This window comes from Pangasianodon hypophthalmus, chromosome 13, assembly GCF_027358585.1.
Source record: "Pangasianodon hypophthalmus isolate fPanHyp1 chromosome 13, fPanHyp1.pri, whole genome shotgun sequence".
NCBI classification, from domain to species: Eukaryota; Metazoa; Chordata; class Actinopteri; order Siluriformes; family Pangasiidae; genus Pangasianodon; species Pangasianodon hypophthalmus.
The window spans coordinates 3,590,161-3,612,676 of NC_069722.1; the positions used below are offsets into that span (position 1 = coordinate 3,590,161).

The 22,516-nt window shown below is 39.6% G+C and overlaps 1 protein-coding gene across 6 annotated transcripts in view; it reads left to right on the forward strand.

The window, feature by feature from the left end:
* The window catches only part of glyr1 (glyoxylate reductase 1 homolog (Arabidopsis)), a 57,515-nt gene that overhangs the window by 1,729 nt on the left and 33,270 nt on the right, over positions 1-22,516 (forward strand). Inside the window, exons 3-16 of one of the 6 annotated variants that reach the window (XM_034309979.2) lie at positions 47-126; positions 216-354; positions 1,980-2,096; positions 2,376-2,459; positions 6,832-6,885; positions 10,625-10,675; positions 10,769-10,842; positions 11,051-11,150; positions 12,292-12,402; positions 13,440-13,541; positions 14,993-15,155; positions 15,778-15,957; positions 17,729-17,853; positions 19,816-22,410. In XM_034309979.2, coding sequence (XP_034165870.1) covers positions 47-126; positions 216-354; positions 1,980-2,096; positions 2,376-2,459; positions 6,832-6,885; positions 10,625-10,675; positions 10,769-10,842; positions 11,051-11,150; positions 12,292-12,402; positions 13,440-13,541; positions 14,993-15,155; positions 15,778-15,957; positions 17,729-17,853; positions 19,816-19,890 — 1,455 coding nt within the window. In that variant the 3' untranslated portion in view covers positions 19,891-22,410. Of the gene's footprint in view, positions 1-46; positions 127-215; positions 355-1,979; positions 2,097-2,375; positions 2,460-6,831; positions 6,886-10,624; positions 10,676-10,768; positions 10,843-11,050; positions 11,151-12,291; positions 12,403-13,439; positions 13,542-14,992; positions 15,156-15,777; positions 15,958-17,728; positions 17,854-19,815; positions 22,411-22,516 lie in introns of those variants that run through there. The other 5 variants (XM_053239441.1, XM_053239442.1, XM_053239443.1 and 2 more) reach the window with 5 other exon arrangements.

Sequence of the window (22,516 nt, forward strand, 5' to 3'; positions counted from 1 at the left end):
TCTGTTTTTTTTTATTTTTTTATTTTTTATTTCTTTATTTTTTTAGATTGTCAGTCCTCCAAAGGACTTGAAGAAGCCAAGAGGCAAAAAATGCTTCTTTGTAAAATTCTTCGGCACTGAAGATCAGTGAGTACTGAACATCTTTTTTTTTTTTTTTTTTCTTCCGTTGTAAGAAGCACATGTTCACAATGTTATTTGATCCCCCCCCCTTCAAGTGCCTGGATAAAGGTTGAACAGCTGAAGCCGTACCACCCCCACAAGGAAGAGATGATCAAGATCAACAAAGGCAAGCGCTTCCAGCAGGCCGTTGATGCTGTCGAGGAGTACCTGAAGAAGGCCAAGGGAAAAGAGCAAGTGAGTTCCAGCACACTTCATCTGCAGGGACGCGTGTCCCTGTAGCGCTACAGAAAATGTTGGGTTCTGACACGACAGCTACGCCGGAACCCAGATACACAATACCGACTCGGCAACATTCCAGTGAACCGTGGATCTTCTCACTGTAGAAAAAAACCCCGAAGGTTTAAGTAGTAAAGATTCCAAGACAACATAAAGACAGTGAACAATTTGTTGAGTCAAAACTCGGGTGCATCAGCGCATGTTAAATTTGATCTGAAAGGAATCTTATAGGATCTGCTTGGAATCGTATCGGTGCTCAACAGGATCAGATCAGTCGTGAATTGAAGTGAATCAAATCGTAACTTGTTCAACTGTATTTTATTATTTTTTTAATCTCATTGTGTACTATGTATCTGGAAGCATATAGTTTTGAGATTCACATCCTTGGGGGTTGAGAAAGACATTCCCCCCCTTGCTAAGTTCCCAGATTATTTTTTTCACGGTGTCGAAATGATGGATCAGGCATACGTGCTGTACATCGTGGATGAGCACATCTGATTTTACTTCAATCAGGGACTAACGCTAGTGAAAATAGCTGATGCAGTGGAAATTTGTTGTCTTACAGCGCCAGGGCTTCGAGTTCGATCATCGTAAAATTCGATTTTATATCCCAAGTCCATCAATCCATCCATCTCTCCGTCTTCCTTCATGCTTGTCAGCATTAGACATTTTCCAAATGAATGTCCGTCACTTGAGAAGGCGACTCAGAAATCCGTACCCTCCTGGACTGATATAGCGATCCTGAGCGAGTGATCAGTTTCGTTCCCAGCCAGTTTGAGGGACCGTCTCCATGGTTACCGCATGAGGTTTGAGAGATGCTGCATACATGGTTTGCTGCTCACAAGACGAAAGGTGATGAAAATCTTAGGAAAGAGGGTGTAATTAGTGCAGAATCATAACATAACGTAATACCGATTACAATGCAGTGTGTCGCCGGCCACAGCGGTGTAGTGCTGCTGCTACATGATCTCAAAATAAAATAACTTTTGTTGTCGTGTGATCACAAGGGAAATACATTATGATCTTAGGAAAACAACTTTTCTTATTGTGAGAGCACAAGAAAAAAAAATGAACTCGTGGCCTTTCTGGACTTCCGTACAACCCTAATAGTTTTTTTTTTTCCTTTTTCTGGTTGTTGAATGAGTGAAGAAAGTGAAGAAAAAAAACATTGGTTATATACACTGTTGTATCTAAACCTCCTTGTGAACTAAAAACTTTAAAAAAAATAAATAAACAAAACCCTAACTAATATCATGGACACGTCCTGAGCTTGTCCCTGACGCCTGGTCTAGCTACATGTCCGCCCTCGGCTCTAGTTTTCACGCATCAATGTTGAAATTCCTGTATACTCCCTTCAAGCAAATTCCACTCCTGCATGTGCAGAGGTTTTGCAACAAGTACCATTTTAAGACCTTTATATCAGTTAACAGATTTCTTCTAGGATCTTATCTATACAAATAAACATACTTCTACAATCTGTGTCCCAAAATGATGACAGCTTGTCCATCAAATAAGCCATTCTCCAGATCTTCCACCACATCGTCCAGTAATTTTATTACCGTTGCTCTTCTTAAATTTTCCAGGCACACGGCTCGGACGACAAAAACAAATCTGAGAAGGGGCGGAAAGCCGCCGCGAAACCGATGAAGATTATAGAAGAAGACGATGAGGATGCGTTTAAGGGCGGCTCCTCGGACAAGGTCAGTCGCGCCATCATTCACAGGGTTTTAATATTACAGGTTTGAGACCTGTGTGTATATTCTCCTCTTCTTCCTGTGTGATGTGGACTCACGGGAGTATATCCGCACATTTCTTGTTCATTCGCACGTCATGGCTTGATTGCTGTCTGGTTGTGCTTCGTGGCTTGAGCGCACGCACAAGGCTTCCTTGTGCACGAGCTGCTTTATTGCTTCAGGTGCCACGTTTTTAAAAAAAAAACAACTCAAGTATGTGGTAAATGTGTCTCTCTTTCCCTTAAGGAGCAAACTGACTCTGACCCAGAACCGTCCTCTGTGCAGCGGCTGGTGGCTGGAACAGTTGCAGGATTCAAATGGGAGAGCAGTGTAGGTGATAAACTCACACTCTGCCCTGCTTGAGACGCACTTTTTTGCTTTTTCCTCTTAAACCATGCTGATTAGGGATGCATTGATACCGGTACTGGTATCGGGTATCGATCCGATACCATGCTCTTTTACTTGTATGCGAGAAAAAAAAAAGCGTAGCGTGTGCGTAGTGTACATTGTAACATGATAAAACCTCTTAAACTGTAAAAGCACGAGGAGTTTATCGCTAGCAGTAAGGAAAAAAGATTCCTACAGGCAAGGCTGGGTGAGTGGGGGAAATCTCAGGGCTTACTCAGGAGGGTGTTCTTGACAATCCGACAATTTAACGCAGCGAAAAGAAAAACGTACTTTACATAGAGCTGTACAGAAGTGGAACAAACCGCGCTCTTCTCTACTGCAGTCCTGCTCGGTTCACAGTAACTAATATAGCTAGCACACGTCATTTGAAATTAACTCGCTAACGTTATAAAGAGTGAGGCTAGTAAATGCGTGAACACGCACGTGAGCAATTTTAAGACAAACAAAGCTCAATACAATTCCTATACTAGGTAGTTTATTCGTTTCAGTATGGGTGTCTGGGGGGAAAACGGTGTTGATGCATCCCTAATGCAGATGCTTGTTCTTACACTATGGTGGTGACTGTGGCGGTCCTCCTGCTGTCGCCGTTAAAAAAAGGACCCCTTAGTACCCCAACCAACATACACCTTTGTGCTCGCTGTCTGTCTGAATGATGTTTAGCTACTGCCTTAATACTTAACGATGCTTTTATATCTAGTGGAAGCCATTTTATTAAACAAGTTTCACTCTTTCTAAGCTGCTTATACACACACACACACCTTCTTCTTTCAAGCCGCTATACAGTTTACGCTAATGCACTTCGAGCACAGGTTCTTGTTTCAGCCTCGTATCAGCGTTACCTTGACCGTGTGATACCACGTGACCCTCGTGTAAAAGACGTACGTAATCATACTGTAACACACACTAGCTTTTCCGGCAGAGAGACCGTCACACTCTGCACACTGTAATGAGGCCTGGGCACTCAGAAATAAACCTGCACCGATCTGTCCTGCGCAATCTAGTCGAAATTACGTATCATGTTTTTTATTTTATTATTATTATTTTTTTTTATGTTTTGGATGTCTGTGTCACAGCGTGCACATTTTAACAGAAGCCTAATCTCTAATCTCTGCAGAACAGAAGGCGGCGTTTTGGGGAGCTTTTTTTCCCCTCGTTTTTTTCTAAAGCTCGATTTCAAATCTCTTGATTGAATCCCAGAAGAGCTTTCTTTGTGTTTTGTTGAAAATTTGATCTGGTTACGTGAATATAACTTTATTAATAGATGCATAATACAGATTGTATTAAACACTCCATGTTGTGCTGTTAGAGGAAACTAATCATTGATTGGATGGTGTAATGAAGCAGAGTTACTGTTACCACCCCTGAGGTTTTATTTTTCTTTAACAGCTCGTCCTGTAGTGTTTTATTTCCCTTACGTACACCATTACAGTTTCTATTTATTTAACAACACATTGTAGTTTTTGTCTGTTTATAGTTACATTTAGTCTTGTGGAATGTCTGCAAAACAGATTAGTTCCTTCACCAGGATCTCTTTTTTTTTTTTTTTTTTTTTTTAATCTCTCTTGAAGTTTATAAATCTTGAAGTTACAGAGAAAACAACCGATTTAAAGACCTTCGTCCTGAAGACTTTCCCGTACCGTTAAACTTAGTTAGAGCTTCACTTCTGATCATCTTTAATATCCTCACCGAAAACTTCACCATACACACGTTTCAATCCGTTTGGATTGAATGTGGAGCGCCCCTGCGGACGTTGTTGCTATAGAAACAAGGACGGGCGTGTACAAGGACAGGGTGTAGATTTTAGCCAGCAGAAGCATGGGAAACGTCGACTTGTGTTCTGCCGAGACGTCTCGCATATCGGTACCATTATCAGGGCAGCTTTTGTAGTTTTGCTGAAATACGGTAGAGACGGTTAAATAAATTTTTTTATTCGTAGGCTAACCAGAGACGCTTTGCTTCCCGTATGGCATCGGCACACTGCCATTAAAACGGTTCCTGAAGATTTTTACTGATTAATGTGTTTGTGTTTGTTGTGTTCTGTTGGGCTGAGTGCATCAGTGCATCTGCCGTGTGTGAAGTGTGTGAAGTGTGAGAAAGTAATTGCCTCCTCTAGTGTGTTTATAGAGTTAAAGCCAGGGGTAATTGCAGTCAGCTGCTGGAGTGTGTTACTGTACAAGCAGTTTGTGTGTGTGAGCAAAGCTGCAGTCCTGATGTAATAGCCAAACTTCTAATAAATTAATTCAACAAGAAGTCACTCGATATCAGTAAAATAATCACCCAGCCTCCACGAGAGGCGTCCGTGTGGCGGCAGACAGGCGGCGTTAAAGCGAGCGGTGAAATACGCCGTCAGGACGTTGTGCTGTACCAGAAGCTGTTCTGCTTGCAGAGACAGGAGTGTAACCACAGCGCTTATTCACACCGCTGCACCGGTTGATTAGTTAGTTGTTCAACCAGATTCTCGAGTTTTTGGTTTTCTTTTTATGTCTGATTTCATTTGGAAAGCAGAGTGCGTTCACATGGAGGTTCCTCCACAGTGATGAGACAGCATACATGTTTTAATACGTTTGATACCTGTGACGTTATTAATTAATTTAATTAATTTATGTTTTTTTCCACCTCTAAAGCTTCTGAGGCTTTCTGCAGAGATCTCGTGAGGTACACTATGTTTCCAAAAGTTTGTGCACACCTGACCATCACACTCTGATGTGCTTATCGAGCATCTCATTCCAGATTTATTCCCCCTTTGCTGTTATAATAAGCTCCACTCTTCTGGGAAGGCTTTCCACTAGATGTTGGAGCGTGGCTGTGGGGATTTGTGATCATTCAGCTACAAGAGCATTAGTGAGGTCAGGCGCTGATGTGGGTGAGGAGGTCTGGGGTGAAGTCGGTGTTCCAGTTCATCCCAAAGGTGTTCAGTGGGGTTGAGGTCAGGGCTCTGTGCAGGACATTCGAGTTCTTCCACTCCAACCTTCACACACCATGTCTTCATGGAGCTCGCTTTGTGCACAGGGGCGTTGTCATGCTGGAGCAGGTTTGAGCCTCTTAGTTCCAGTGAAGAGAAACTGTAAAGCTACAGCATACAAAGACAGCATACAAAAAATTGTTTGCTTCCAACTTCGTGGCAACAAGTTGGATGTGATAGTCAGGGGTGCACAAACTTTTGGCCATATAGTGTAGATCAGGAGCCTTTCAGTTCGGTCTAAAACTCTGCTAGCGTGATTTGCAAATCAGATCAGTTTGTAATCAGATCCCAGCTGTTAAAATGTCGGTGATTTGCTCCTGCGCTGCTGTCAGAATGAAATGCAGTTTTCTCCTTTTTCACCTGAGCAGATTTTTAAATGCTAGAACCAGGCCTAGGCAATATGATAAAAATATCATCACGATTCTCTAAGACATTTCTACGATACACAATATACGTCCTGATGTATAGGCTAGCTCACCAACTGCCAGCAAAACAGCAGTTTTTTTTTTTTTTTTGTTTGTTTTTAAAGGAAAAAAACCTATATTTTATTTTAAAAAGAAAGATGCTTTATTTAATGTCTGTTTGTTATTTTATATTAAAAATAGTTTATTAATTAAATAAAAATATTTGACAGTGAAAAGGAGAAGAATCTGTAGAAACTGTTTACATGATTAGTTTGTAATTATTTAAAAAAGGTTAAAAAATTTAAGGGAGCTTGATAACTTAGGAAAATGTGTTGTGATGTATACAAGGGTGAGGCAAAGAATCATAATTTTTTTTATTTTGTACTTTTTATTGCAAATAGATGTCCATTTCTTTTAGTGTCCCAGCGCTTAACGAGCCTCCAGATTCCTCTAGGAAAAAAAATTATTTTTAATCTATGTTGCGCTTTTCAGATTTTTATTTGACTCACACTCGTAATTTAATAATACTCATAATTAATATAATGCACAGCAAGAGATTTAGGTCACTCAGTAAAAAGGAATTAAAGCTTTTTTTTTTTTTTTTTTAAAAAAACAAGGTCAAAACAAAATGAAACAGAGCAGGAAAAAAATCTGTTTTGCACGGGTGAGTAGGCCAGATTTCCTGCGATGCTAATCAGTGAGTACAGGAAGCACTCATCTCTGCTCACTGTGTAATCTTGGAGGCAATTACTTTGTCCACTCGGCTTCCCATTTATCTAAAAAAAAATGCGGCGTGTATCACGGCACAGTGTCTGATTCGACCGATCCGATTCCTCCCACCACACACACGCGGCTGTACACAGTCACACATGAGCAGAGTGTCGGCTCTTCACAGAATAGTTTCCAATCTAACTCTCTTCCATTATAGCCGGTAAAGGATGACCCACATTTCCATCACTTTCTGCTCAGCCAGTCTGAGAAGGTAAGAGGATGTGCAGAATGCTTTCAGTCAGCATTTCTTCCTGTCCTCTGTCTCCTGCACTTGACTTGATGTTTCGTTTTCACTCCTACAACGACTCCCCTGTCTCTCTTCACTGCTACAGTGTTAGTGTTTTTTTTTTTTTAAAAAAAAAAAAAAGCTAGCTCAAGATTTCTCTTTCTTTACGGAGGAATTTTTCCAGGTTAAATAGAAATACTGAAAGAAAATGTGATTTTAATTTGGCGCCAACTTTCTAGACCAATCAAATTCAGGATTTATTAGACTCTTTTGATTGGACCTGCTTGATCTGATTGTTCGTAACTAAGGCTGCTTTCACACCTGGCGTTATGAGCACGTCTCCGGTGACCACGTGATCGCATTTATACGTCGTTTCCGCTGGAGAAAGGCTGTCGCACACTTTTACATCAGTCCCATGATTTCTGTCTTATGTACCTGCACGGACTGTTTCAAATGTTTTAATCTCGTGGTCTGCCAGCGAAACTTATAAACGAACGAGATATGAGACGACAAGTGAAGCCATGAAAAGCAGCTGCTTTTGTGTCTGCTGTTAAGGCATCGTGTTTATCCATAAGCAGCAGCTCTACAGTTCTGCGTGATTGCTGAACAGTCTGGCGATGATTACGTATCCTCTGGTGAGAGCAGTGACGCAGTCGATTGGTTGGTTCTTCGTTGCTGTCTGAGACACTATAAATGTGATGTGATGTCATACACGTCCCATATAACGTCCGAATATGATTTGAGTGATCGGATCACAGCGCGCCTTCGAGACGTATTTGATCCCGTTCACTCCTATACTTAGCATTAATACCAGGTGTGAGCGGGACCCAAGGCTGCTTTCACATTTTTCCACATTTATTTCTTACTCTCCAGTCAACATTTTACATGTGATCCAGTGTGGGGACGACCAGCTTTTTATAAATCACCTCTGCCGCAGATTTTTCATTAGAGCTAAGCTTTTACAGTTGAGAAAAATGTTCAGATTTTCAGAAAAGTTCTGAATGATGTCAATCCGGTCGCAAGTTAGGGGGTCACGTGGGGAAAAACTTAAAACATTGAGAACTTTGTTTCTGGTGGAGGAGGGAAATATGAAGATTTATGACTCATTGGATTGAAAATATTTTATTGCCAGTATTCTAATGTTGCAGCATAAGTAAATATAAAAATGTGTCACACGAGCAGCCCAAATTCTTATGATTTTCAGCCTTTCAGCCTTGTTTTTCAAAGCTACGGCGATGACAGACAACCTCATCTTCATTTTCATCTTTATTACTGATAATAATAATTATAATAAATCTAATCTAGACAGCAAGCTAGACTAGTTAGTGGTCCGTTACTAGCTAGGACCGGTACGAATGTCTTCACAAGCATGTGTTTTTTTTTTTTTTTCCCCATATTGTTTAAAAAAAAAAAAAAAAAAGCCATGTGAAGGCAGAGTAACTCATCAAGGCTGCACTGAAAGTAAACTCACACTTTCAGTTTATAAGAAATTCTAAACACTAAATGAGACATGAAGGTCTAACATGATTTGCACACTAAACTGAAAGTTTGTGCACTCATCACGCCATTAGAGGCGGTGCTCTCGATCGAATCATGTGACCTGACGTATTATGTGTGAATGCGACAGCTTAAATTTCAGGTTCTGCCAATTTTAATGAATTTCACAATACGTTATATAATTTATTTGTTACATCACACAGTGTGTTGATTCAGTCTGGAAAATTCCTCCTCACTCCTTGGATACGATGAATGTTTGTTTATGGGGAAATGCACAGTAATGTCACAGATGTCTTGCACAGAATCACATCTCTTTACAGCTGAATAATTAATTATAAAAAATAATAAAAGACAGGGTTCTTTTGGCCGACGGCGAATCCTGGCCGAGTTTCCTCAATGTGCATGAGCTCTTTTCCTTCCAGCGTAGTTCAACCCCTTTTTCCTCTGCACACTGCTTCCTTGCTGCTCCTCACTGCTTCCTGTGTGTTCAGTCAGTAGTGATTTGATCTGAATGATTCAGTAAAAACAGAAGGAAACATTTAAAATAAAATTTAAAAAAAGGCCTGTCGGTTGCCTCAAGCTTTTGTTTGGGTTGAACTGAAACCGTGTGCATGAAAGATAATTTTGCGGTGTGTATCGCTGGCTTTGTGGCTCTTTGTATCAGATGGGACAGTGTGTGCAGCTCTGACACGGCTGGATTAGCTTCAGCGATAAGCTTCAGAGGCAACCTACTGACCAGCACAGAGCACCGTTAAAATCATCTGTAACGTGCACGGCAGATGACTTTAACCCCGTCATAGTTCTCCATTCGCTCCATGTTCAGTGTAGCGGGGTGTGTAGTGTATCCGCCGTCCGAACAACACGTCTGACTAGCTCCTGTCTACGATAGCTTTCTGTCTTTCAGTGCTTTTAATTGATTTCTTCCATGTTGTGCATGTCAGATCATTCATTCTCAGATCGCTGAACACTCAAACACTCATTGATCAACCTGGACACACATTTATTCGTAAATCATTTACACAAGTTAATGAAACTTAGCTGGGAAGAGCGTTCCTACGTATCTTACGTTTCGCTCCTGAGTTTGTGTAAATTTCCGTATAATGAGACTCACTAACGTGAACCTCGATTCGTAACATATAATTGGCTTATTTAAAAAAAGATTTATTTTCTGAACATGTAGGTTCATTTCAATAAATTGGTAAGTAATGGCACCCTATGAATGGAGCAGGCGTTATGCTGCATTGTCCTCGCAAAGAGTAATTTATAGGTTGGAATGATGTCGTTTTCGAGCTCTGTGTGTTCCACATACGCAGTGATGAGGGAATAAACTGTGGACGCCTTGATGTTCATCTTTTTATTAGCAGCAAGCTAGCCAGCTAACTGTGATGAGTGATGTATATTTTCCTCCTCAAACGGCAAAGGTAGTTAGTGTCGTATATACAGCACAACACATTTAAAGGTAAGAAGTGTTGTTTTGTTTACTTCGGATGCTGTGAGCGGCCATGTCGATTTGACGTCACTCCATAAACTGGGAAGGAACTCGTTCCCGAGCAAGTCGGGATTTCAGGTTGAGGGGGAGTTTTATTTTGCTTTTCCTGGTTGGAGGTGGGAAATTACAAGCTGCGAGCTCGAGTACGCACTAGTACTTGCTTTAGATCAATCAGCACGTGTTAAATCTGTAACACTGACTACAGTATAATGAAAATATGAAAGTACTGAAAATATATACATCACTCGGTAACATTACAGTTAACTGGTTCCTAATTTAAGGCGAACATGAGTGTCCCAGTTTTTCCCCATGTTGTAGCTTGAAAACGACGCGGTTCCAAGTTCAGACCTCCCACTTCGTCAGTAAATGTGCCCTTGGTAATTTACGTCCAATTACCATTTAACAGTGTGCACACGAGAGTACGATGATAATCAGCAGCACTTTCTAAGTCTAAGGAATTCTTTTATTTGGTTCAACCATGAAAAACATTTACACACAACTTTGCTACAAGGTTGATAAATAAAGCTCGATGATCTGACTATACACAAAAAAAACAAACACTGTGAGCATGAATAAATACAAAACTAAGTAAAAGTGATTATTAAGTGATAAACGGTGCTGATGTGGATCACCAGAGCAGACGTGGTGTTCGTGCGGCGGCTGTAAGTAGTGAATAAAGCTAGTGATTTGCTGCGGTAACGTTTCAGTTCATATGTGACGGGGATTTTTATTTCACAGCCAGCCTCTTCGATGGAGCCTATAAGCAAACGGTTGAAGATTATTGAAGAGGTGAGGCGCTTTTTACCCTCCTGTCACAACAGTTACGTTAATGAGTTAAATAACTTGTTGGTTAAGTGCTATTGTTATTGTTTTCTTATTCAGGACACCGGCTCTACATCCATTCAGGCTGCAGACAGCACGGCTCTCAACGGCAGCATCACGCCCACAGACAAAAGGTACACACCGAGTAAAACGTTTACGAAACGTGTGTGAGGACAATAAATCTGCTTGCATATGAAATTAATTAAACAGCATCCAAACCTGGAAAAAATGATAAGCAACACTTTTTGTAATTATTATTATTATTATTATTTTTAAGATTAAACTTTTTTTTTGTTTCCCTTCTTCTCTCTCTCTCTCTCTCTCTCTCTCTCTCTCTAACAGGATAGGCTTCCTCGGACTCGGATTGATGGGCAGTGGAATTGTCTCGAACCTGCTGAAGATGGGCCACGTTGTGACTGTGTGGAATCGCACGGCAGAAAAAGTAACGTGTCAAGATTTTCATATCACAAAAGGAACAAAACAGTGAACAAACTGGTGCGATGAAGCTGTAACTGTTGCCACGCCACATTTGACAATATTCTAATAACATCCTGAAGCACACGTCTGATTTTTTTATTTTTTTAAAACATTTTTTAATTTGTTTAAAAAAAAAACTTGTCATCCTTTTCATCTGTTAATAGTTAAACATTATTGAACGTCCACAAAACAAGTTAGTTCCTGTTCTCGCTTATGATACAGCTTCTATAAACAGTCATGCCCTCACCAGCCTCTCTTATTCTGTCTCTTGAAGTTAATGAGGCGTGTGCTGTTACCAAAAAACCTCATAGCAGAGACTTTCCCATGTCACTAACACTGGAGACTCCTTCCAAAGATATTAAATAAAAATCTCCTCACGGAAAACTTTGTAGGTTTGTAGTAACATTTGTGATTGTAGAGCAGAGCAGAGCAGTCTTGCAAATTTTGCATGTTTTTGTCAAGGTTTCCTGCTGAGAATTTGTTTGAATTCAAATTATTTCTGAAGTTTTTTCATTTGAGAGACTTGTTCTCGATACCAGAGACAGATTGTTTCCAATGTTTCCAAGAACCTTTTGGATAAGTTCATCTTGTGTTTCTACTAGAGACGAATCCATATGTTTTTTTTAAAGGATTTAATATTCCAGAGAGGTTTAAAAATTTGCAGAGTAAATTATTTCTGAATATAAATTAATACTAATCAGGAGAGGTACGCATGTGGCATGGCTGCAGCTGTGTGGCAGCCTGCAGGTTCTGAGCGCTGTAGTTTTTTTGCTTTCCGTCTGTTATGGCGTCGTTGTAAGTGTGTAAACGGTCTCTCGTACAGAGGTCGAGCTTTGAAAGATGAGCGCTGAAAGAGCTTTGCGACTGGTGACACAGAACATGTTTGAGCACTGGAGCATGACGACCAGTCGCTCTGTTAAATACAGCACGCTCCACCCTGCCAAAAATACCTACTTTGGGGGAACTAAAAAAAAAGTTTGCAGGAACTTGAATTGTCTGTTTCAAAAAAGTTCCAGGAACTTGAATAGTTCTTGCTTCCTGCAGCAGAAATGCAGTGAAGCCTCATTAGAGATTTTTCATCATCATGATGTTCTTCTTTTCTGCAGTGCGACTTGTTCATCCAGGAAGGTGCCAGGTTAGGACGAACGCCAGCCGAGGTCGTGTCCATGTGCGACATCACTTTCTCCTGCGTATCAGACCCCAAAGCTGCCAGAGATGTAGGTGGACACGTGACGTAGAGCTCTGTAACGTCACCTCTGCTTCCGTGCTTGTGTTCTTGGATTGAGGAGGAGATAAAATGTGAAAACTAGACTGCTACATTCTTCACTGTTTCTATTAATTACATTTCAGAACAGTTCTCCAGATGATTTGATTAGAATGTACAGGGAATAAAATATTTTTAATCGCTCGTAGCTTTAGCTTTATGATGGCTAAAGTAATCAATAGAGACTTTCAGATTCGATTAAGTAAAGTAGCTTTATTAGCCTGAAGAAGTACAAGAATCTCTCACATCCCTCATCACACGGCTAGCAAACTAACACTGAAAAACACACACCTGTCTTCATGGACGTGATCCGGTCTCTCAACACTCGCACATTATCTAATTACAAGAAGGCTAATTTACTATTTAATTTATTATTGTTTATTATGTAATTGTTTTTGTTGATGTTAATATTTAAAATTTTAATTGAGCTAAAATGTAATCATTAATTGCATTATTCATACTAATTATTAAAATGGTTATTAATAATAATATTAATAATAATAATGAAAATCTTAAGTATTAGCCGAAGCCAATAACCTTCTGATATATTTGTTTTTCATTTAAAAACTACAAATTTTTAAAAAAAGATGTTTTAAAAATAAAGCATTAAATGCAGATTTTGCACAAAAATTACTTAGACTGCAAATATAATAAAGTATAAATATAATAAAAATCTAAAAATTTTAAAAAATATATTCAAGTCTCTTCAGATGTGAACATTTCCAAATAAAAAGTTTTTTCCAAATTTTCCATTTGTTAGAGGATCAGATCTGCCATTTTTTGCTGGAATATCTGGAGTATCAGACTGATGCCTATTTATTATTTTTAAAAAGTTTGTTAATTATATATTTATTCATATAAATTATTTTTCATTATTAATTTGGTAGATTTTTATGCTCTGCCTCGTGTCTATTTGCTTTGATCTTTCTAATGCTGTCCTTTTTCTTTGTTTTATTTTATTTTTATTTTTTATTTTTTTTTTTATTTCAGCTGGTTTTGGGTCCCAGCGGTGTGTTACAGGGAATCAGACCCGGAAAGTGTTATGTGGAGATGTCCACTGTTGATCCCGAGACCATTACAGAGCTCTCGCAGGTACGTTTCTGTGAAATAAAACTCTGAGTTTATGCTTAGCCTTGGACGTACACAAACACACACACACACACGCACGGAGGAAAGAAAGAACTGAGGAAACACCCTGACGAGAGGAAGAAGGAGGGTGAAAGTGTGGTGTTGAGAGGAAATGGAGGAACTGTGCAGTGAGAGGTTACTCTCGGACGCGCCACAGTTTGAGACTTCAAGTGACCAGCATACACAGGAGTGTGTGTGTGTGTGTGTGTGTGTGTGTGTGTGTGTGTGTGTGTGTGTGTCTAGGTGTAAGGAGATGGAAGGATCCAGAGTTGTCGTGTGTGAGCTGATCTGTCAGTGTGTCATCTTGTTTAACTGCATTTATTCTCCACTGTGTATAGAGACATGCTGATATTTTTCCCATCGTTCAGCATCTTATGAAGATCATGTTTAAGATTTAAAACAAATAAATTCATAATTGAATAAGGCAAAGACGTACAAATCCAAAGTGCACACATGCATCCAACATCCAACATCATCACGTGGAGCTTCGATGCTAAACAGGACAGCATCAGCACAATGTCTTTGTTTTTTTTTTTGTTTTTTTTTAATTCATAATTAATAGCTGTTCTTAATATTCCACTTTTAATAGACAGCTTTAGAAAAGGTGCAGGGTCCAGGGTTCGATCCTGAGCCTCGCTTCTTGTCTGTGTGGAGTTTTGCATGTTCTCCCTGTGCTCGTGTGAGTTCTCTGGTTTCCTCCCACTGAAGAAATTTAAATCGTCCCTTAGGTATTAATGGGTGTGTGTGTGTGCACGTGCCTGGTGTTGTGTAATGGCCTGGCGTCCCCTTCAGTGTGTATTCCCGCCTCTTGCACAGTGTTCGTGGGACTGGCCTGGAGCACACAGCAGCTCTGTGTTACTGAAGATGACCGAGTGAAAAATGGTTGTCGTTACAAGTTTAAATCATACTTTATACACAGTGATGGCTGAAAGAAGCAAATGATCATAAAACAACACTATGCTGGCGTCTTCCCAATTAGCAAACAAGCTGCATGTGACGTCACTGGGATTGTGTGTGTGTGTGTGTGTGTGTGTGTGTGTGTGTGTGTGTGTGTGTGTGTGTGTGTGTGTGTGTGCGCGCTATCTGGGCGTTGTCTTATACGACACTTGTGAAGTAGAAGTAGAAATGAAAGAATAAAACCAACACTGATATTAAAGTAATGATGATTTCTTCACGATCATTACCGTCATTAAGATGAATGAAGAGGACTACTAAATACTGTTAAAAATTATTTATGTTTTTTTTTTTAATTGAGTGTCCACTGCACTTCAAAGGAAAATGCCCGTTTTATTCTAATACCGCTCTTTAAACTGATGATTAAAGCTTTTTAGAGCCTCGTTTATCCTCCCTGTGCATGTGCAGCGTGGTCTCGGTGCTTTAGTTGCTCTGCTTGAGATTTTCGGCTGTTTTTAAAGGTGATCACGTCCAGAGGAGGCCGGTTCCTGGAAGCTCCGGTTTCAGGCAGTCAGCAGCTTTCCAATGACGGGATGTTGGTCATCGTCGCAGCGGGAGATCGGACTGTTTACGAAGACTGCAGCAGCTGCTTCCAGGCTATGGGCAAAACCTCCTTCTTTTTAGGTACTTTACACACATGGTTCTCAAAGTGGGGTCTCATGTCGGTGGTGGAGATTACATTTATGTGAAATCATGGTTCTGTGAAACAACAGGGCTTAATCTCAAGTGCAGTAAATAAAATAAACTGTGTATGTTAATCTAACTGCAGTTTTAATCCAATCAGGAAGTGCTGTTTGTGATGCACGCTGTTTAAATTCTGCAGCTGGATGAGTTGATGGAGTGTGAATATCTGTGAATGTTTTCCTCTGGAAGAAGCTCCTGATTTGAAAACGTTTGAGAATTCCTACTTTACACCTTTTATGCTCCAGTCGTATCGGGAGATTACAGAAATGATGTACATGATAAAGTTGATGGATATGAAACTGATTTGTTTTTAATTATTCTTGGTTATGTAATATTAATGTAAATGATACTCACATGATCATCAGAGCGTCTTCAAACAGGAGTAATTCAAAACAGTGAAACCAAAAATCAAACGATTTCCTAGGACATGAGCAGAGTTTCATTTGCTCTAGTGACTTTATAGAACTGTCCTGTTTAGCAGTATGACTGTAATTAAGTGAACAATGTAATGGTTTGCTGTGTGTGTGTGTATGTGTGTGTGTGTGTGTGTGTGTGTGTTTAGGAGAAGCAGGCAACGCGGCGAGGATGATGCTGATCCTCAACATGGTGCAGGGCAGTTTCATGGCCACCATCGCAGAGGGGCTGACCCTCGCTCAGGCCACTGGCCAATCACAGCAGACCTTCCTGGACATTCTGTGTCAGGGGCAGATGGCCAGCACGTTCGTGGACCAGAAATGTCAAAGTGAGCAGTCTTTACTTTCATTTGTACCATTGTGCTGTTAAATCTCAGGAACCACTGTTAGGAAGGGTTCACGGTTTTGTGTGTGTGTGTGTTTTTACTGACTGACTGATTTATGGATTTCCAGTGAGGTGAAATATGAGACACAGGTGTTCACACTGTTCCACTAATTTCTCTGTGTCAGTGTCTACCTTTATTATTTATTAACCTCGCTCACTGCTTGTCCAAAATGCCGGCTAAACTCAACAGAGATTAATACGTAATGCGTAATACCTCGGCTTCAGCCTCGCTTGTCACGACCGCGCTTCAGGACCCTTCAGTCCGTGCTGCAGTGAGCTCAGATCCGGATACGCTGTTAGCTCAAGCTGTGGTTTTCAAAGCCGAGCTTCTCTCCTTACTGCGTGCTGAAATGTTCGAGTCACGAGCCCAGCTTGAAGATGAATTGTTAAGAAGAAAAAAAAAAGCTTTGAGAGAAAGTGAAATTTCATTTTGCAGAAGTGGCGAATAAGTTCTGCAGAAGTGTGAAGATCTTGAGACTGAGAAATTCATGTAATAAATGATGTAAATGATCAGTATAGCTTATAGGAATTAGGAGTTTTCAACTGAAATTTATTTGTATAGCACTTTTAACAATGGACATTGTCCCAAAGCAGCTACTCCTAGTTGCTGTTGCACCACTAGGGGGCGGTGTGTGACAAAAAATGAAATAAATTCATACATAGAATGTGTTTTATTGACCAAATAAGATTCCCTTAGAAGGAATTTGCTCACAGCGAGACATATGAATGAATAAGTTGAAATTAAGAGTTAGAAAAAGAAAAACTTAAACAGATAAGCAGTGCAAAGGTTTAAGGTTAAAGGTTAAAACATCTGCCTTCAAAAAATAAACAGACCAAATCCAACACTGTGTAATGCACTGCCAATCACACTCGACTCGGGTTAATTAAGATTTAACATTAGGTTTGGAGTGAATATGTAAAATTTTATGTCCTAAAAGTTATAAAATATGCCTGTTTATGATATCATGATCGCATGAACATTACTATTATATACTTACAAAAGCACTACATTTCAAAAGAAATAAATTCACACATCTAGCACATGCTATTAGATCCACATGAGCTGATCAGCTGGTAGATCCTGTTAAACTCAGTGACTGAAGTGTAATCGCTCGACTCCTCGCTTAGTGACCATTCTGTCCGCCATATTTATCTAATTTCGTGTAACTCTAGCCATCTTCCTCCCACACACCACATCATGTTATACAGCTGATGATGAAACCACAGCGCTGTTTAATTCTCCATTCTGATTGGTCAGATAACAGCAGCTCTGATAGTAGTGCCGCTGCAAATCACGTGTTTATATTACGTTATCGTTTCTATAGTAACAGCTCGTTCACAGGAACTTGTACAGCACATAAACAGATTAAAAGACAATGTTTGTTTAACATTTATGGAAGGAGTCTCCAGTGCCAGCACTTTGTAACAGTCAGAAGTGAAGCTGTATCTTTAAGTTTTCAAACATCTTCAGCACAGAGGAGTTTATGCTTTTTTTTATTTATTTATTTATTTATTTTTAATGGTTTCTCAATAACATGACAAGCTGTGTTTTTTATTTTTCTATAACAGCACGTCCCAAAGTGTTTTATTCCTTCTTTATATCATACACCTTATGACAGATTTCAGCACATGCTGAACCATTCAGTACAGTAGCACAGTTTCTGGAAAAAAAATGGACAAGCTGATTGTTTTTATTGTTTTTTTTTTCTTTCCAGATATTTTGCAGGGCAACTTCAAACCAGATTATTACCTAAAACACATTCAGAAAGATTTAAGATTAGCTATTTCGATGGGAGACTCTGTTAATCACCCTACACCGATGGCAGCCGCAGCGAATGAGGTAAGAAAAGTGTGTGTGTGTGTGTGTGTGTGTGTGTGTGTCTGTTTCACACTAGCAACAGACAGCGATGTCGAACTGCCATTGTAGCAACAAGCGATGTCCAAGTTAAGATTTTCTCAGCTTCATGCAAATTGTGTATAACTCTGTAAAGCCACAGATCAAACAATTGGCTGTGATGATTCTTCGGACCAATCCGATGTCGTGTGTGTGTGTGTGTGTGTGTGTGTGTGTGTGTGTGTGGTCTGACATTCAGTTCCTCACTCACATCTTTAGTTCCTACCTGCGATTAGTTCCCATTTTTCCGTTTAACCCAAAAAAAAAACCAAAAAAAAAACAGAAGAACCTCTAACCGTGGTTTCGTCTTACCCTGTCATATACGACGTCTCGTTAAATGTGTGTAGAGACGTGACGAAGGAAAATAAAGCTTGGAAGGAAGTAGCAGAGGTCGCTGGCGCCCCTGCTGATGGATTGCAGCTCGTACAGTTAGGCTGCTCTGCTAATCTTCTAAGGAAGCTGATTCAAAGCCTGGCACGTAGCTGATTAGAGTGTTAGTTCATTTGCGTTTAACTAGTTAGAAGATGATTTAAAGTTACAGAGGCATGTGATGGTGCCTCTGGTGAGTGTACGTAGCTACGACAAAAGCCTGTAGTGTGCTGTCGTCTGTACGTTTCTCATCAGAAGGCCACGCCCACAAGCGACTTGTCACTCGCTACTGTGAGCTCAAAGACGTACTGCTTCACTCAGACACATCAGGATTTGATGCAGGAATTCTAAAAATGTTAGAAAATGTTGTTCTCTTTCTCGTCAACGGGTCACTGTGCGTCACTTCCGATGGCCTTCTGTCAAAGTATTGGCACCCCTCTAATATATTTAATATTAGATTTTTTATATATATTTAAATGACTGTTTCAGACTTGCCAACTCACACATTTTTAACAGTGAAAAAATATCCCAAAAGAGCAGCCTTCATTTTTATCCCCCTAATGAAAACAGAGGAGCCAATCGACATGTGAATCCGGAATGATTGACAGTTACGCAGGTGTTTCGAGTCTCCACTTGAAAGGTGGATTAATGTGAAATAAAGTCTATGAGAGTCTGCTCCGACTGTCATTAACTGTTAAGTATATAACATCAGTCAGATATATATATTACAGATAACAACAAATTATTTCAGCTGAAAATAGTAAAAGAAAAGGCGTGTTTGGTTTTCGTCTGAAAGAGTAAAAAAAAGGCTGAAAATTTTTGACTAGAAAAAAAAAAAACAATTAGGACTAGAATGAACAAAATGTAAAATTTAACACTTTACAAATAATGTTGATTATAATTAGACAGTGATTTAAAATGCTGTTTGTTTGCTTTGCTTTCCTGCACCGAAGTCAAACCGAGTACTCTATCCTACTGAGAAAAAAATGGTTCTAACTATAATAAAGTATTACGACTTGTATATTTATGCTCGAAGCTTTATTAATTAAAACGTTCAGGAGTTAAAAGAATTAAAAGCAGTATAGCTGCCCCTTAAAACCTGATAGGACTGACAGATTGTATAGCTGACTGTGCAGAAACGTCCATAACATTATGATAAATGAAAATTAATAAAAGTTAAATGTTTATTAAATCACACAAACTCCCAGAGATTAATGAAGAGGACTTCATGACCTGACTTTCCTGTTTCACTCCTGTTCAGGTGAATAATTCTGTTCTATATGTTCAGTTACAGCTGATGGCAGGGCGAGTTCTCAGAAAAAGAAAAAGAAAAAAAGAAGGAAGTGAGGCTTACAGGGGAAGCGTTTGACCTCTGCTGTGAAGGGAGCTGATGATATTTGTGTGGTGGTTTATTCTCTTTAAGGCAGAGACACAGCTGTAGTAATGTGTGTGCTGCTGATATTTACATGTCCACAGTGACACTATAGCGTGAAGTCGGATGAAGCGTGTGGTTCTGAAACGATGTCCGTCTTTCTGCAGGTGTATAAGAGAGCGAAGGCGCTGGACCAGTCGGACAACGACATGTCTGCAGTCTACAGAGCTTATATTCACTAATCCCTGAAGATGTGCTCGGAATTCTGGACCACAATCCCCCTCTTTCTCCGTTTTCTTCCTTTCAGTTTGTGTGGTTTCTCCCCCCTTTCCCCCCCGTCACGGCCTCCTCTCGTCCTTTAAGCATTGCACTGACCGAGTTGTGCTCTCCTCTGCAGGAGGGGTTTTATTATGCAGGACGGAGCTTGGAGGTGTGTGTGTGTGTGTGTGTGTGTGTGTGTGTGTGGATCCGATTCGGTCCACTGCAGCTGGTTTTATTTCGGGATGCACCGATTTCTCTCAACAGCAATACAAACATCAGAGGTCAGAGTATCATCCAGTGCTGACTCTTCCTTCACTTAAGAATCGTAAAAGATTTTAAAACGGTGTGTACGAGAGGACGTGCTGTTCGCTAGCTAATGAGAGAACAGTTTGGCAAACAAACAAACATACATATATATAATTTTTCAACGTATTGAATTTTCCCCTCAGTGCAAAAATGGATCATCCCAGACATGCTTGCATTCAAAATCTATTTTTAATTTTTAAATCGGCCATTTTGTCTCACTGATCAGGAAGTCTGAGTCGTCAGTGAAGAACTAGACGTGGTTGTAGATTTACAGAAGAAAAAAAAACAGTAGAGATAAATAGACTTCCATGATTAGCTCATAGTGGAAAATTCCCCAGACCTTTTATTTAAGATTGAAAACAATGATCGTAAATAGTGCTGCATTCAACTAAAAGCTGTAATTTTGTAATTTTTGACTGTGGACTAAGACTAATGAAAAGTACGCTCAAATCCGATTTCAGCAAGTGACGTCAAATCAAAATGGCCGCTCACAACGTCAACAGTAAACACAGCAGCGCTTCTTTACCTTTAAATGACTTCTACTGAATATACACAAGTATTTATTTTAGATCAATCAACACAGACGTAATCGCTTGTTAAATCTACAACACTGACTACACAGTTCACTGTTTTGAGGAGGAAAATGCTTGCATCACTCACTGACATCGCAGTTAGCATGACTGCACGGAGATCGGCTAGATAATGACGTCATCGTCGATCCCTGTGTGTTCAAGTGTTACAGTTTTAACAAGCGAATGTCGTATATGTTTATTGATTGGCTCGTGTGTGTATATACAGTCTAACTCATTTAAAGGTGCTGTTTTAACTCTTAATGCTGTGAGCGGCCATTTTGATTTGATGTCACTTGCTGAACTCGGGGTTGAGGGGACCTTCCTGAGCTCCTGAGTAGGAGTTGAGTTGTTGTTTAATTCCTAGTCTGAGGTTAGAAGTTACGAGGTACGAGCTTTAGTCGAAGGAAGAAACCGTTACCTGAGGTTGATATCGATTGTGTGTATTGTGTGGAATCGGATCGGTGCATCCTTCATTTTATTTCCCCCACAATATATATATATATATATATATATTTTTTGCGATATCCTGCTTTCTTTCCCTCCGTCTATCTATCGTCCTCGTCCAGAATCGCGCAGGCTACAGGAGCATGAAGACGACGCCACTGCATTGCCTTAATATCCTAACCCTACATAGATGTATTTATTTATTTTAAATCTCTGAGAATCTCCAGACTAAAGTTTTGGCCAGGCAGTGAGGTTTAGAAAGAAAACGCCTTAGAAAGAAAATGTGATGATTTTTTTTTTTTTTTTTTTTTTTTTTGAGGCTTATATTAATCTCGTCTAATAGAATGGTTTCTTTCACAGCTGATTTTGGAAAAGGTTTTTTTTGTTTTTTTTCCATGTGTTTTTACATTTTGCAGATGTGTAAGCTAAACTGTGGATAGATATGAAGAAAACATTTAGTTTGAGTTTTAGGTGTTAGGGAAGTGAAGATTCTTGGAGTCAGATCTCTGCTTGAGGAGGTTTTTATTTTTGTTTTGTTTTTTATGGGCGAGGTCCGGTCACTAATCGATTTTTCATTTGTCTGAGACACTGGTCATATGATTTGAATCTGGCGACCTGTTTAAGTTTAATCATCGTGGAGATTAAGCACATCTATGTTAACAGAAATGTTTTGTAATCTTTTATCCGTAAATTATGATTTCTGTGCTTTTTTTTTTTTGTCTTTGGTTTTTAAAGTCTGAGCAAATTGACAGCTAAAGTGAGAGATGATGGAGGTACAGTATTGTTTTAAAAAATGCAAAAATCAGATGGCCTTTATTACTAAAGGGTGTAATGACAGAGTTTAGCACTCACTTGTCGTAATAGAACGACCTGCTTTCAGTTTTCACCCTGCTGAACAGATTTAATCCGTGTCTTATCCCTAGTATCGGCTGTTTTGTTTTCTTTTGTGTTTGTTAATGGATTTAGTTCCTGTAAATGCTCTGTTGATTTGTGACTTCAACAGTCTTTCTAATGATGGTGTAAAAAAAAAAAAAAAAAAGCTGATTCCACTTTTTTTCTGCAAGGAAGGTGACGGCAAATTGGAAAAATATTTATAATTTCTTGTAAATGTGAAAGTCACGTTTTATTGTGCAGTCCACTGAATCCTTCCCTGAATAAACAAACCATTGTCCAGTTTAACTGCGTTTGATCCTATTACTTTAAAACTGAGTCTACATGTCCAGCGCTACTGTTCTGTCCAATCCGACTGGAACCGAAGAGCCCAAAGAAAGCACTTTAAACACAA